General features: G+C 26.9%; 1 protein-coding gene across 1 annotated transcript in view; it reads right to left on the bottom strand.

Moving 5' to 3' along the window:
* Positions 1 to 3,023: 3,023 nt before the first annotated feature.
* Positions 3,024 to 15,966, bottom strand: part of LOC117175378 — a 22,273-nt gene continuing 9,330 nt past the window's right edge. The window contains exons 2-7 of the mRNA XM_033365086.1: positions 13,827 to 13,890; positions 13,560 to 13,777; positions 13,137 to 13,469; positions 12,377 to 12,524; positions 10,853 to 10,999; positions 3,024 to 3,766 (exon numbers count right to left, since the gene is read on the bottom strand). Coding sequence (XP_033220977.1) covers positions 3,359 to 3,766; positions 10,853 to 10,999; positions 12,377 to 12,524; positions 13,137 to 13,469; positions 13,560 to 13,777; positions 13,827 to 13,890 — 1,318 coding nt within the window. The 3' untranslated portion in view covers positions 3,024 to 3,358. The remainder of the gene's footprint in view (positions 3,767 to 10,852; positions 11,000 to 12,376; positions 12,525 to 13,136; positions 13,470 to 13,559; positions 13,778 to 13,826; positions 13,891 to 15,966) is intronic.

Here is a 15,966-nt window from a genome sequence, read left to right as displayed (position 1 = left end):
TTTGAAATAAAAAAAGTTGCATTCTACAAAAAAGACGAATTTAAAAAAATGGTTGAATGCTTAACCAAAACAGAATAATTTTCAACCAAAAGTGATGAATTAAAAAAAACATGAATTTTCAAACAAAATGGAGTAGCTTAAATTTTTAGTTGAAAAAAAATTATTATAAAAAAAAATGTTTGAAGAAAATGGTTAAATTTTCAACCCAAGAAATGAATTTTCAATAATATTGATAAATCTTTAAAAACTTAATTTTCAACAAAATAGTTAAATGTTCAACCGAATAGTTGAATTTTCAAACAAAAAAATATTTAAAAAAAAAGATTAATTTTCTACCAAAAATAACGATTTTTCAATTTATTTTATTATTTACTTTTTATTCAAATTTCCAGTATAATATATTGAATAAAATACTGTTTGTGTGATGAAAATAGAACATTTTATTGAATAACTACATAATAAAACTTTTTAGATACATCTCAGATGAGGAAACTTTCATTTTCTATTAAATATTGGCAATAGTGCTTTTTGTGAAAAGCAGGTACTGGTTTCGTTTATAAGTACAAATGCAGTCTCTAAATTGTGATAAATTTAGACAATTCAAAATTCATAATTTACAGTTGATTTTAAATTGTGTAGATGAAATTTCCGTCCCAGATACCTGTGGACGAGCCTCGTCAGCAAGAGTCCTTTGATCCTAATACGGAATAAAAAGCGGTAAATAATTTTTTTATTAAGAACTTGCTAATTTACAAATATAATATTTAAAAAGCGCGATTGTTTGAGAAATAAAACAAATGAATTAAAATGATAAATTCCCAGAAAATTCCAAGTTTTTTTCAGTTACCTCCATTTTTTTCGTCGTTCAATTTTTCATAGTACGGACTCATTCAAACATTTTAAATTTTTAAAAAATTGACTGAATATATTTACAGTTCTGCGAGTTCATAATAAATAATGTATTAAAAATATTAGCATCATTAATTAATTAAATAATTAAATAATACTAGAAATTCAGTGCATATTTGGGTAAAATTAATGTGAATCCTATATTAAATTCTATTTATAAATAGTTCAATATTCAACTACAAATGATCAACGTTTAACACAATATTTCAATTTTGAACTGAAAAATAAGTTTTTAATTAAAAATCAAATAGTTAAATTTACAATATGAAAAATTAATTTACCACAAAAAAAAATGCGCAACTAAAATGATGAATGAACTGGAGTAGATAAATTTTCAAACAAAAAGATTAACTTTTAACAAGAGAGTTTAAATTTTAACAAAGTTGTATTATTTTACAAAAATGTGATTTTTCAAGCAAAAAGAATAATTTTCTACCAAACAAAAATATTGTTAAACAAAACACATGGTTTTCAACGAAAAAGTTCAATTTTTAATTAAAAAAAAAGATAAATTTTCAACTACCAACGGAATGGTTAAATTTTCAGTTAAAATAATTACTTTTTAGCCAACCGATGAATTTTTTACTAAAATAATGGATCATAAACTAAAAAGATTAATTTTCTACCAAAAAAGAAGAATTTTGAATAAAATATCTGAATTTTTTAACGAAATAGTTAAATTTTAAACTAAAAATATCAATTTGCAACCAAACATGAAATGGTTAAATTTTTAGTCTTCTAACCAAATTGTTAAATTTTGAATAAAGAAAGATCATTTGCAGCCAAGAATGGAATAGTTAAATTTACAATTACAAAACTTAATTTTCTAAGAAAAAAATATATTTAAACAAAGTGAATAATTTTTAACTAAAATAATCAATCTTCAACCGGATTATTTGATTTAAAAAAAAAAAAATAATTTTTATCAAAAAGACAAAGTTTCAACAAAATACATTAATTTTTAAATAAAAAAGATAAATTATCAACCAAAAATTAAATATTTAAATTTTCATTTAAAAAAATTATTGTTCGAAAAAGGAGAACAATTTTCAAGTAAAATTATGAATCTTTAACTAGAATAATTGAATTTTTATTTAAAACAAAATAATTTCCAACCAAGAAGATTGATTTTGACCAAAAAAGACAAATTTTCATCCAAAAAAAGATCCAGAAAATGGAATCCTAAAAAGGAAACAGAAATTGAATAGCTAAATTTTCAGTTCAAAAAATTAATTTTCAAACAAAGATATTAATTTTTAACTAAAATGATGAAATATTCAACAGGTCCAGTTACATGTTTCGCTCAAAAAATTAATTTCCAACTAAAAAAATTAATTTTTCAACAAAATAATCAAAGTTTTAACTGGAAAAGTTAAACTTACGGGTAAAAAATACTAATTTTAAGCCAAAGAAAAAACGAATTTTTTATCAAAAAAGAAGATTACTAAAAAAATTACATGAATTTTTAAGTAAATACATAGTTGAATTTTCAACCAGAAATGATCAATTTTGAACAAAATAGCAAGAAGATTGACCTTCAAACAAGACGATTAATTTTCTACCACAAAAGACGATTTTTCAAAAAAATACATGAATTTTTTAACACAATAAGTAAATTTTGAACCAAAAATATAAATTTTTAACTAAAAAATTAGTTTTAAACTAAAAAAATTAATTTTTAATAAAATAATTTTAAAGTTTTAACAGGAAAAGTTAAATTTTCAGTAAAAAAATTATTTTCAAGCCAAAGAAAAACCGAACTTTCATATAAAGAGATGTACCATTAAGTCAAATGATGAATGTTCAACAAAAAGAAAGTCTTTAACAAGAGCTGTACTTTTAACAGAAAGAGAAAATTGCAAACAAGCTGTTGAATTTTGAAAAAAAAATTTCTCAACATGAAGATTGATTTTTTACAAAAAAAAAATAAAAAAAATAAAATAGAAATAAAATAATTTTCAATTAAATATGGAATAGTTAAGTAATATAAAGCTACTTCTGCAAATAGAAAATTATTGTAATTCAATTTTATAAAGCAAGTTTAAAAAAATCAAGCAGAATTTCGAAAAAATTTCCTGGAATTTCCAGGTTTTTCCCGGTAGAGCAGACACATATTTGTAAATTTACAAGTTCTAAAAAAAAAATTCTGCATTCTAGTCCTCAATAGGTAAAAAAAAGAAACTCCCGCTGACCAGGCTCGGCGGCAGTAGTTCGGCGAGTGAGGGGAAGACCTGAAGTGGGGGAACCGCTCGCAGGTATCTAGGGCGAAATTGACCATCTTTTTTAAATTAACATATAGAAATAAATATTTTACCAATAAATTATCATAAAAAAATAAAGCTGTGATATTTTAAAGCCTACTTTACAACTATTTGTGTAATTTTCTTTTCATGCCGATAAATACTAATACTGAGAAGTTTTTGAGGCAAATCGTATTTTCCAAACGATTTTATTTTTTGGCATTATTTTTCATTAATTCTTGATCCAAGCTTTTTTTTGCCAAAGCGGAAGCGCCTTGCTGAGCCATGATTAAACTCCTTTTTTTGTCATTAACGAGCGAGAGGACTTCACTGCTATTTACGATCAATCCTCCATTTTCGGAAATTTCTTTTCGAGTTATAGCTATGTCATCTTGATCAACGCCACGACAACAATCTTCGATTGCGACCAATCTGTAGCCTAATTTAAGGCCATCTAAACAAGTTGCTCGAACACAAACGTCATATGCCAAACCACAAACATATACATCTGTGACGTTATTTTTTTTTAGAATGTCTAACAATTCGGTGGAATTTATTGAATTGTTGTCGAAAAAAGCAGAATAGGTTTCCATATCTGGATTCTGACCTTTCCGCACCTAGAATGTGAATTAATGAATTTAAATGCGATTTTGAAATTGTATATTTAAGCTTCAAGATGGATGTACAATTTTGTCCCCAGTTTTTCCCGGTCCAGTGTTTCAATTTCTGCGGCCAGTTGAAAGTAACATATTTATATTTTCCGGCTTTTTCGCTTAATGCAAACATTGAGCAAAACAAAACATTGCAAAATAAACTAATTTTAAAACAAATACTTAAATTTTCCATTAAAAAAAAATCAATTTCCAAGACAAAATGGAATAGATAAATTTTTAGTTGAAAAAATGGAATTAAGAAAAAACGGATTTTTCGGAAAATAGTTCAGTTTTCAACCTAACTCATACATTTTCAAATAAAATAATGAATGATGAACTGGAATAACTATATTTACAAACAACCAAATTATGTAATTTTGACTAAAAAAGATAAATTAATAATAAAATAAATTTTCAGTTAAAAATATAACTTTGAAAAGAAATATTTACATTTTCAAACAAAGTTGTGAATTTTCAAATAAAATTCTAAATATTTAATTTAAATAGTTACATTTTAAACCAAAAAGATGAATTTTTAATAGAAATGATGAATCTTTAACTAAAATCATTGAATTTTTGAACACAGAGATTAATTTCCAGCGACAAAGATTAACTTTGACCAAAAAAGACGAATTTTCAAATATAAAACAATAATAGTTACATTTTCAGTTCAAATAAATAATAATTTTAAACCGAAAAAGGGACAAATTTGTAACAAAATAGTTAAATGAATATTTAATTAAAATGATAAACGTTGAAAAAAGTAATTTTCAATAAAAGAGTTCAATTTTCAAACAAACAAAAAGATGTAATGTTGACTAAAAAACATAAATTGAACACAAATACTTCAGAAAATTAATTTTTAGTTAGAAAAATTAATGTTTAACAAAACGATGAATTTTTAGCTACAACTATGAAATTTTTAATTGAAATATGTTGAATTTTCAGTTTAAAAAAACAAAGATTAAAGATTAATTTTCAACCACGAAGATTAATTTTGACCAAAAAAGACGAATTTGTAAATAAAAAATAAAAATTTTCAACCAAAAATCGAATAATTAAATTTCCAGTAAAAAAATGAATCCTCAACCAAAATTATGAACAAAAAATTACGTAATGTTGGCTAAAAAAATGACAACAAAAACTTAAATTAATTAATTTTTAGTTAAACAAATTAATGTTTAACAAAAATATGAATTTTCAACCACAACTATGGAATTTTTCAATTGGTATAAGATAAATTTTAGGTTAACAAAATTACTTTTCACAACAAACAATCAATTTTCAACCAAAAAATATAATTTTTCAAATAAGAATGGAATAATTAAATTATTAATCAAAAAATTAATGTTAAAAAAAAATGTGTGGAATATTCATCTGGAATAATAGTTCTATTTTTAGTCCAAATAAATAATAAATAATAAATAAATTAAGTTTTTATTTTAAAAAATTAATATTTAACAAAAAGCTAAAGTTTCAATAACAACCAATGAATTTTCAATTGCAATAAGTTACATTTTCAGTTTACAAAATTACATTCAACAAAAAAACTAACTTTCAAAAAACTAAGATAAAAAAATTTTACATTTTTTAACAAAGTGATGGATTTTCAAATGAAATGGGAAATATTTTATTTGACTAGTTTCATTTTAAACGAGAAAGATGAATTTTTAAGTAAAATGATGAATTTTTAACTAGAATAATTTAACTATGAACAAATAGATTCATTTTCAACCAAGAAGATTAATTTCTACCAAAAAAGACGAGTTTTCAACTAAAAAATATAATTCTTCAACTAAGAGTTGAATAATAAAATTTTTAGTGAAAAAATTAATGTTGAAACAAAATTATTGCATATTCAACTGACATAATAGTAACATTTATTGTTTAAATAAATAATAATTTTCAGCCAAAAAAGAGATTAATTTGCAACAAAACATTTAAATGAATTTTCAATTAAAATGCTAAATCTTAAAAAATAAATAATTTTCAATAAAAGAGTTGAATTTTCAAACAACAAAAAATATGTAATTTTGACTAAAAAAGATAAATTAACAACAAAACCTTTTAAAAAATCAAATGAAATTGTAAATATTTAACTGGAATAGTTGCATTTTAAACCAGAAAGATCAATTTTTCATTCAAATGATGAATATTTAACTAGAATAATTCAATTTTTGATTAAAAAAATTAATGTTTGAAGTTTTTGTTTGGAATAATAGTTATATTTTCAGTTCAAATAAATAATCTTTTTTAAACAAAAAAATAAACCAAATTTTAAAAAAAGAGTTGAGTTTTCGGCAACAAAATTAATTTTCATCAAAATAAAAAACAAGTTTTCAATCAAAGAGCTCAGATGTCAACTAAAGAAATTAATTTTCAATTAAAATGATGAATCTCCAGCAGAACAAAATAATTTTTAACAAAAGAGTTTAACTTTCAAACAAGTAATTTTATTTCCAACCTAAAATATGAATTTTGAAGTAAAAGGATAAATATTTAACTGGAATATTTGAGTTTTTAACCAAATAAAAGAATTTTAATAATTTTCTACCAAAAAAGAATCAATTTTTAACCAAATATGTGGATTTCCAACAAAATTGTTGAATTTTCAATTAAAAAAAAAAAACATTCATCCACATTATTAAATTTTGAATAAGAAAAGATCAATTTTTAACCAAAAATGAACATTAAAATGTTTAGAAACAGGAATTAATTTTCAACAAAATTGAATAGTTGAGTTTTTATCCAAAAAAGTATACATTATCAACCAAAAATATAATAGTAAAATTATCTGTTAAAAATTTAATTCTAATCCAAAAAAAAACTAGTTTTCAGTCAAATTGTTCAATTTTCTACTGTAATAAAAATATGTTAAAATATTTTTTAATCCAAAGTCTTGCATCTTTACTTATATTATTTTTTGTATTAAATTTAATGAATAAATTAATTAATATATTATTTTTAATAATTCTTATGTCTAAATTATTAATTAAAGAATAAAGAAAACTTGAATTTTTCTGCGATCAGAATCAAATTTTCAGTTTTTAAATTAAATTCCTGGCCATTCAAATAAATAATAAAGCTCAGATTTAATTATTAATCCAAGGTCTTTTCCAGATTTTCCAAGTCAAGAAATCAAGTTTTTCCAGATCTCCTTTTTTACATTAAATAATGAAATAAACTTTTGTTATACATGTAAAAAAGGAGCCATTTCATTTTTTATTGGCCAACAATTTCTTAAGAATGCCGAATCATAAATAGACAGATTCTTAATTTTTTGCGAACAGAAGTGGTCTTTGTGAAATCTTTGGGAATATTTTTAAATCTTTAAAATCATCGAAATCATTGAAATCTTTGTTAATTCGTTGCGATTTTTTAAGTGCCCTTTTAAATCTTTATGAAATCTTTAAAACATTTGTAAAATCTTTCTGAAGTCTTTTGTATTAATTTAAAATAACTGGAATTTTTAAATATCTGTGGAATCTTTCTGAATTTTTTTGTGATCATTTAAAATTACTAAAATATTTAAAATCGTTCGAAATCTTCTGAAAAATGTAGATATCGTTTAAAATATTGGAAATGTTTTGAAACCTTTGAAATCTGTACATTGCACCCTTGTTGAAATGCTTTGAATTCCTTAAAAGATTTGAAATTTAAGAAAACTTTCTGAAATTTGTATAAATCTTTGAAAATCTTTGAAATATTTTTGAAATCGTTCTTTAATCATTGTTCGTGAAGTCTTTTCTGTTCGTTTTAAAGTCTTTAAAACTGGCGTACTCTACCCTTTTTAAAGTGTTTAAAATTATTTAAATCTTTTGAAATGCATATGAAATCTTTGAAATATTTGTGAATTCTTTCTGAAATCTTTTTAATTTATTTGAAATCATTCAATTATTCAAACTTTTTATGATATCTTTGATATTCTTGAAATCATTTGAAATTCTTAACAATTCTTTGAGATCTTTGTGATATCTTTTGAAATCTTAAAAAAAAATTTAATCTTTTGAAATCTGTTAAATGTTTTGAAATCTTGCAAATCTGTTGTACTTTACTGAAATCCTTCTTAAAATCTTGAATATTCTTGAAATATTTTTAAATCCTAAAAAATTCTTTGAAATATTTGTGAAATCTTGCTGCAGTTTTTTCATTCGTTAAAAATCATTCTAATATTTAAAATTTTGGTGCAACCTTTTGAAATCTTCCCAAAAAAAAATTCTTTGAAAACTTTGTGATTATTTTGTATGTGCGTAAAATCATTGAAATATTTAAAACCTTCGTGAAATGTTTTTAAATAATTTCAAATCTTTGGAGTGTTTTGAAATCTTTGAAATTCTCTTCTTCTTTTGAAATCCTTACGATTTTTTCTCAAAAATCTTTTAATTTTTCATGAAATCTTTTGACATCCCCTGAACAAATTTTAAATTGTTTAAAATCTTTTAAATGTGTTGAAATCTTTAAAACATGGTTTACTATACCCATTTTAAAATCCTTTAAATCTTTTGAAAATTTTAAAATTTTAACGAAACGTTCGAAATCTCTGGGAAATTTTTGTAAAAACTTTTAAATCTAGTTTCACGTCTTTTGTCAATCTTTGAAATCCTTGAAATCTTTTGAACCTTTTGAAATCTTTTTAAAATCTTGCTTAAATCTTTGTTTGTAAAATCTTTTGTATTCGTTGAAATCAGTGAATTATTTTAAATCTTTGTGAAATCTTTTGAAATCTTTAAAATCTGGTATACTGTACACCCTTTGAAAATCTTTGAAATGCTTTAACCCATAAAGGGCATATTGGGTATACATCACCCAGTGACTTATTTGCGCTTTACCAAAACGTACCAAATTTAAGAAAATGGAACATATGTCGCCAAATTAACAAATGACATGAAAACCTATTTTTCTATGTCATTTTCACATAATTTTGATTTTTATGATTTTTATAAACAGTTTAAGATCAATAAAATCGTTTAATCGCGCAAAGTACGGTGTTTCATTTTTCATTTAATTGAAGCTTTTATTTGTTAGAATAAATACCTTCTTTGGAACGAACGCTGTAAGGCTAATTTTATTTTTGAAGCGCCGTATCTCGGAAGTATTCTAGTAGAATTTTAAGTAAAAATATCAAAAACTTAAAAAGTTATGCATTTTATAGTAAAAGAAGTTATTTTAAAATTTTTTTTCCAAAAAGAATTTTTTTAAAATATTTTAAATTTCAAAAACTGTTATGAAACCTTTTTTTCCTAAAACTCTGTATGTAATTTTATGGAAGTGTGCCCTTTAAGGGTTAAATCTTTAGAGTATTAAAATTTTTGTGAAATTTTTGGAAAATCTTTATTGAAATTTGGTGTGCATGCCTTTTTTAAATCGTTCACATCCGTAAAATCTTTGTAAAATGTTGAAAATATTTTGAAATGCTTTAAAAATTCTTTCTATGGCCATTACTCATTAAAAAAATGAATTAAAATCGAAATTTTCAACTAATAATTTTTATCATTTTTGAGTTCAATATCACAAAAAAATTTATAATTTAACATTCTTTATTAAATGAGAAGAAATTACAAAGTTATAGAATTATTCACAATATTTAAGTCTGTTCTTTGCAATATATAAAATAATTTGTCCAGTCTACAAAAATATTCTTGAAATCTCTTTATTTATTTGTAATTAAGAAGATATAAATTATATCTTGATAAATAAAAAACTTTTCAGTAGCAAGATTTTTTTTAAATTAGGTGTTTCTTTTACAATAGACTACAAAATTTTAATTACTCTTCGCATTTCAATGAAATTAGTGTTTTGAGAGTTTAAAAAAATCAAATTCAAGGTTGTCATGAAAAATTCATGAATTCCAGATTTTCAAAGGTTTCAAGATCGCTGAAAACCCTTTAATATCACCAGTAAGAGCAAAAAAAATCGAGATCTAAATTATTTTCAATTATTTTAATATTTTATTTGAGGAAGAACAATAATGCTGAAAATTATTTTTGAAAAAAGCGAAATTGCTCTAATTTACGTGAAAATGTTACTAATAAGAATTTTAAACATTATTTAATTTTAATTTAGCCTTAAGAACATGGTAAATAAAAACACAAATACAAATAAAATCTCTGATAATCGACAATGATTTTTTTGGATCTCTCAGCAAAAATCTAAAATATTCAAGAATTAAATTTTAGCGTATTTATCATGAAAATTCACCTTTTTGGTTTTATTCACCTTTTTGGTTTTATTCACCTTTTTCCAACTTAAAATTAAAAAATGCTTTTCGGTTGATGTGTCAATTTACAGTTTTTAATAAAAAATCATCTTTTAATCATGATAATTCAACACCTTGGTTGAAAGTTGAACTATTTGATGAAAAAAACCTATTTTTTGAAGATTCATAATTTCAGTTAAAAATTTCCTTCTGGAGATTTTTAAAATGAAAATTCAACTATTTTATTTCTAGTGAAAAATTGATATTTTTTATTTTCAAAATTTTAATATTCAAATATTTGTTTGAAAATTGTTGTGATTCTTTGATAATTTGTCTTTTTGATAGAAACCTAATCTTCTCAGTTGAAAAATTATGTTTTTGGATGAAAATTAAATAATTTAATTCAAAATGTAATTGTTTTGTTGAAAATTTAACTTTTTTTGCATAAATGGCATCATTTTTGGTTATGCATGCAACTGGCCTGTAAAAAGTTAATCTTTTTCGGTTCATAATTAACCTATTCGTTAGAAAATTCACAATTTCGGTTGTTAGTTAAAAATATATTTCATTGCTTGAAAATTGAACTATGTTGTTGAAAATTTAGTTATTCAACTTTTGGTGGAAATTGTACTTTTTAAATTAAAAATTAAAACATTTGTTACTAATTCATGTATTAAGTTAAAAATTCGTTCCTTGTGGTAGAAACTTAATCCTCCTGCTTAAAAATTTAACTATCTGATGAAAAAATAATGCATTTTGTTGAAACCTTGTTAGGTTAATGCGAAGCCAAAAAAATATTTTTTAATTCAGTGTTTATAAAAAAAGTCGATTTTATTAATGAAAAATTCAATTACCTGTTCTGAACCTGGAACAATGTACAGATCTTTATGTAATTGAGCTCCCCAGGAATTCATGATGCAATGAACTGGCCACAATCTTTGTTCCAATTTTGATTCCAGAAACAAAACAGTATCAAAAAGTCTCGCTTCTTCTTTTAAAACCTGTTTACATAAAAGATTATTTATTATTTTTTTGAAGAGAAAAACATTTAATAACATTAATTTATTTTATTATTAGTAAAAATAATAATAAACAAATTAACGAATAATAAAAATAAATGAATAAATAATAAATAAAAAAATAATAAATAGTATTATTATTTTTAAAATATGAACAAAAATAAGAAATCAAATTCAAAAAGAAAATTAAAATCCATTAATATTTATAGATCGTTAATTAAATGTTTTAAAATTCGAAAATTTAATTGAATTTTTTTTTCTTATTTGGTTTCAAAATTCATCTCCTTTTGTAGAAAATAATTTTTCTTTGGCAGGGAATTAAATTTGTGTTTAAGATTCACATTCCTGGGTTGAAAACTCAATTGCTTTCTCGAAAGTTGAACAACTTTGTTAAAAAATCATATTCTCAGTTTAAAAAACATCTTTTTAGTTAATTTTTTTTTTTTTTGCTGAAAATTTAACTAATGTTGGAAATTAATTTTTTTAACCGAAAATTTTTTAATGAAAATTCACTTATGTTGTTAAAAAATCATCTTTTTGGTAAAAAAAAAAAATAATTTTCTTGATTGTAAAGTGAACTATTTGGTTAAAGTTTTATTTTTGCTGAGAATTGTTATGGCCCCATAGTTGAGAACCACTCTGAAGCAATTTGCCTGGAATAATTCCCCGTCTGTATTTACAAAACATAAACCCAGGCTGGGAAAACCTTCTGGGTTAAATTGCTTTGGAGTGGCAATAAGACGACCTTGCTTTCCCTCCATTAGTCAATGGAAGGAAGAGAGTAATAAAATCACACCTGGCGCATCTGCGACGGAAGGTTTCCCCGTCACGCGCCAGGCCTGTGAGCATGACTCACGCCGTGTCATCTCTCTCTCCTTTTTCTCTCTCTTCCTTCTCGTTAGGAAAGCGACCAGCGGTCGCCAACCCAACATGACCAATACGATAAGTAAAAAAATTCCCGTTAAATTAAAGTGATAAATTACAATTTTTGTATATTGTTTTAAACTTTCTTTTCAATCTAATACCGGGGTTAGAAAACACAAGATTCCATTTCTTTCTTTTCGTGTTAAAATTTTATAGTTAATTTAATTATAGTCGTTCGTATCTCTTTATATCGGTTATTTTACTTTTAGATTTTTCAAATGTATTGTTTCTTTTTCGATCTCGCGTTTTTTCATTTAATTTTAGATTTCATCTCGAGTTCGTAAATTTTAAGTTTTCAGTATGCTGTATATTTTCTTTGCTACTTATTATTATTTTGTACTTCTATATGACATTTTGTATTTTGCCGCACACGAAGCTCGCGCGACTTCGCCCGACGCGCCATATTGTCGGTGGACAGTTCGGATGCGCGCTCACAACGGCGAGTGGAAGGGATGGACCGGGCAGCCGACGCGCCCCTCCATCAGCAAAGCGAGTGGCCGAGAGGACCGCGTCAATCGCCGGCCGGCCCGCCTCTCGGCCATCGGACATAAAAGCTGGTGCGTGCAAGCAAAGGCACGCATTTCTATTCGGGCTTCCAGCTGGGTAACCTCAGTCCCCTGGTCGCTTTCGGCTAACGTTTGTAAGCCACTTTTTGAGAATAAAGTGCTTTCGAGTCCAAACAAAATTCGAGGTTGTTGTCCTTTCTCTCTCGAGAAAAATACCCTACTCTCGCACTTCTCTCTCATTTCCTCTCTCCACTCACTCTGTCTCTCTCTCTCTCTTCTCTAGGGTCGGTACGCTCCTTGCGGCCCCGCCCGCACTCTTTACTTTTTCTAGGGTCGGTAAGCTTTCTCACAGCCCCGCCCGAAATCTTTACACCTCTCTCTCTCTCTTTTTCTAGGGTCGGTAAGCTCCTTGCAGCCCCTCCCGCAATCTTTCTTTCTTCCTTCCAGAGGTCAGTACTCTCTCAGCAGCCCCGCCTCGCCACCTTTTGCTTCTGGGTCGGTACGCTCGCTACAGCCCTGCCCGCTCTCCACCTATCCTACACTTTCCCACCACCTTGCTCCTCCTCGCCAGACGTATGCCTGGCAAACCAAGAATCCTCGTCCCGGTAAGCGCACCCGAGTTCGTCGACGCTTGACTGCGCTCCGAGACGCCCTCCAAGCTTCCGGTTTTCCTCCCGTAGAGGACCTACGTCCTTCCACCTCCTCCGCCTCTAACGGCACTCCCAAGGCTATCGTTTGATCGGTAGTTCTCCTTCCCGATTCCCTGAAGGTCCACTTCGTCCGGCCCTCGACCTCTTCCGCCGCTTCTTCGGGCCGCCAGGATCACTCCGGGCGTTACGAAGCTCCGGCGCCTCGTACCCCCTCTCCCCGCAAGCGCCTTCGCCCTGCCGACAACGATGATGACGATGTCATCATCGTAGACGAGGACGAGCTTCTGCGCTCGCCTCCAGCGCCGGTGAAGTGACCTTGCCGGGAAATCTAGACGCGGCCGACCAGTGCCAAATGACGACGGGGTTTCACCTCTAAAAAAAAGGAAGGAGCGAGGCGGCAGCCCATGGATGGCGTACAGGCTTGGCAGTACCTGCTGAAGGTCCGAGGTACCCCTCGCCTACCGCTGCCACCACGGAACAGCCGCAGAAACCCGGCGCAGTCCATGGCCCAGCTGGACGCCTTCCTGAGACGAAAAACCGTACCTTGCCCGTACGAGGAGAGATCCAGCCCCGGAAAGCCGCGGTAAAGCAGCCTCTGCCCAGGAGGGCACGAACGGCTCGCCGCGCCCGAGAAGACTAGCGCTCGTCGTCATCGTCGCCGTCTTGGTGAGAAGCCCTGCCTCAGGAGAGGTCCAGACGGCTCCACACGACCACCGGCCGAGCTCTCACCCGCTCAAGGACAGGCCTCCACTCGCCTGGCCATCCACAATCTCCTCTCCAATATTCGCCACAACTTTAGATCAAGTCGGGACAACCGCACACCCCCGGCTTGTTTGGTTGAAAATTAATATGTGTTATTTAAAGATTCGATTTAATTCATAAAAAACAGTACACATTTTACAATCAATTATTAATCGCGCGCTATGCGTGTTCATAGTTTTTCGATTTGAGGGCAAAAATAAATTTTAACGAAATAAAAATTTCGAATAACCGTATAATTTTCAAGACTTTTTAAATACTCAAATTCAAGCTAAAATTACATTCTGAAATATAAAAACAATGAAATAATCATTATCAGTTTATTTTTAAAGTTTGATCAAAATAATTTTTCTGAGATACTTTATAAAATTCATATAGATTTTTGAAAATTTCAAATGTGTAAAAAAAGAATTTAGAAAATTTTAAAGAAAATCTTTTTATTCTACAGGGTCTTATAAAATATTAGAGACAATTCGAGTGATTAAAAAAGATATTAAGATCTTTTAGAAGTCTGGACTGAAATTGAAAAATATTTTACAATTTTTCGCAAATCTTCTTGAATCTAAAAATATTTGTATAATCAAAAACAGTCTTTGAATCTGTCGAAATTATCCAAAATTCTTAAAAAGTTTTCCTCTCAAAATTTAAAAAAACTTACATTTTTCAAAATTTTTTGAAATCTTGAAATTAAACAATTTAAAAAAATTTAACTTTTAGACCTTCTAAATATCTATTAAAATGATTTGAAATTTACCCAAAATTAAAAAAGAATAGTTAAAAATTGCCTTAAAATCTTCCAGATACTTTTTTGAAAATTCTAGAAATCATTTGATATGTTTTAAATTGTTGACAAATATTCTTTTAAGATTAATTTTTCAAATAAAAAATAATTTCCAATTTTGCTAGGAACCGCATAAAAATTTAATTCTCTTTAAACACGAGTTTTTTCTAAAATTTTTAAAAATCTTAGGAAATCACTGTTCTAAAATTCTGTTCACATTGTTTTCAGAAATAATTTTGTAAAATAAAAAATTGTTTCAAATTTTCCCAGTAATCTTAAGGAAACTTCACTTGAAAACTTTTAAAATTCTTGAAAAACTTCTTTGTATCAAAATCTTAAAAAATCTACCATTAAAAAAATTGAAATCTTTACAAATTTTTAATTATTATTTAATATTTTAAAAATCGTTAAATATCTCTCAAAAGCGCTTTAATTTTTTTTTAATTTTTGTAATCTCGGAAAATTGCAAACTTGTTCTTAATTTTACATTATTTTTCGAAACTGTAGGAAGTCTTTTGAAATCTTATATATATTTTTTAGAATTAATGTCCCAAAAGAAAACAATTATTCGAAATCTTACTTTCGGTATAGGTAATTTTTTGGTAACAGGAATTAAACATTAACATTAAGTCAACCAATATTAAACAATCATTTATAATTAAAATTTTTCCTTTTATCAATAATGTTTAGAAGAATTTAGAAAAAAAATTCATCATTTTTTTCAGCTTTACAATAAGAAAAATTATAAGATTGTGCTTAAATTTTGGGAAACGGTTCAAATATATAAGGGCCCGTCTCTCTGGCCTATTTTAGTTTTTATTTTGTTTAAATATTGCAATTTTAATCATTTATCTCAGCAATGTAGGGTTTTGGAACCCTGTTCTAAGTTACACTCTAAATTAAAAAGTAATACAATTCCACTATTTAAAGAAAATAAAAACTAAAACGAACCAGAAAGATATGCCCTAATATATTTTGAACCATTTCCCAAAATTTCGACACAGTTATTTACATTTTTCAAATTATCAAGCCGCCGAATATACACGTAACTGGTCACGTAAAACTTTAGTCCATACCCTTAAGGGTAGAAGAAAAATTGAAGGGCACTGTTCAATTTAATTATATTATATTCAGCGGCTTATTAATTTGAAAAATAAATATATTGTGTTAAAATTTGGAGAAATTGTTTAAAATAATTAAGGGCAAGTCTACCTACCCCATTGTTTTTTGGAAATTAACAAACATTACTTGAAATTATTGGTGTGTTGTCATTGAATAAAACAAGCTCATTTTATAAAACAGAACATATAAAAATTTATTTTAATGGTA

Source organism: Belonocnema kinseyi, chromosome 6 (genome assembly GCF_010883055.1).
Source record: "Belonocnema kinseyi isolate 2016_QV_RU_SX_M_011 chromosome 6, B_treatae_v1, whole genome shotgun sequence".
Taxonomy (NCBI): domain Eukaryota; kingdom Metazoa; phylum Arthropoda; class Insecta; order Hymenoptera; family Cynipidae; genus Belonocnema; species Belonocnema kinseyi.
The sequence above is the reverse complement of the archived record's forward strand: the minus strand, read 5'-3'. Positions and strand labels throughout refer to the sequence as shown.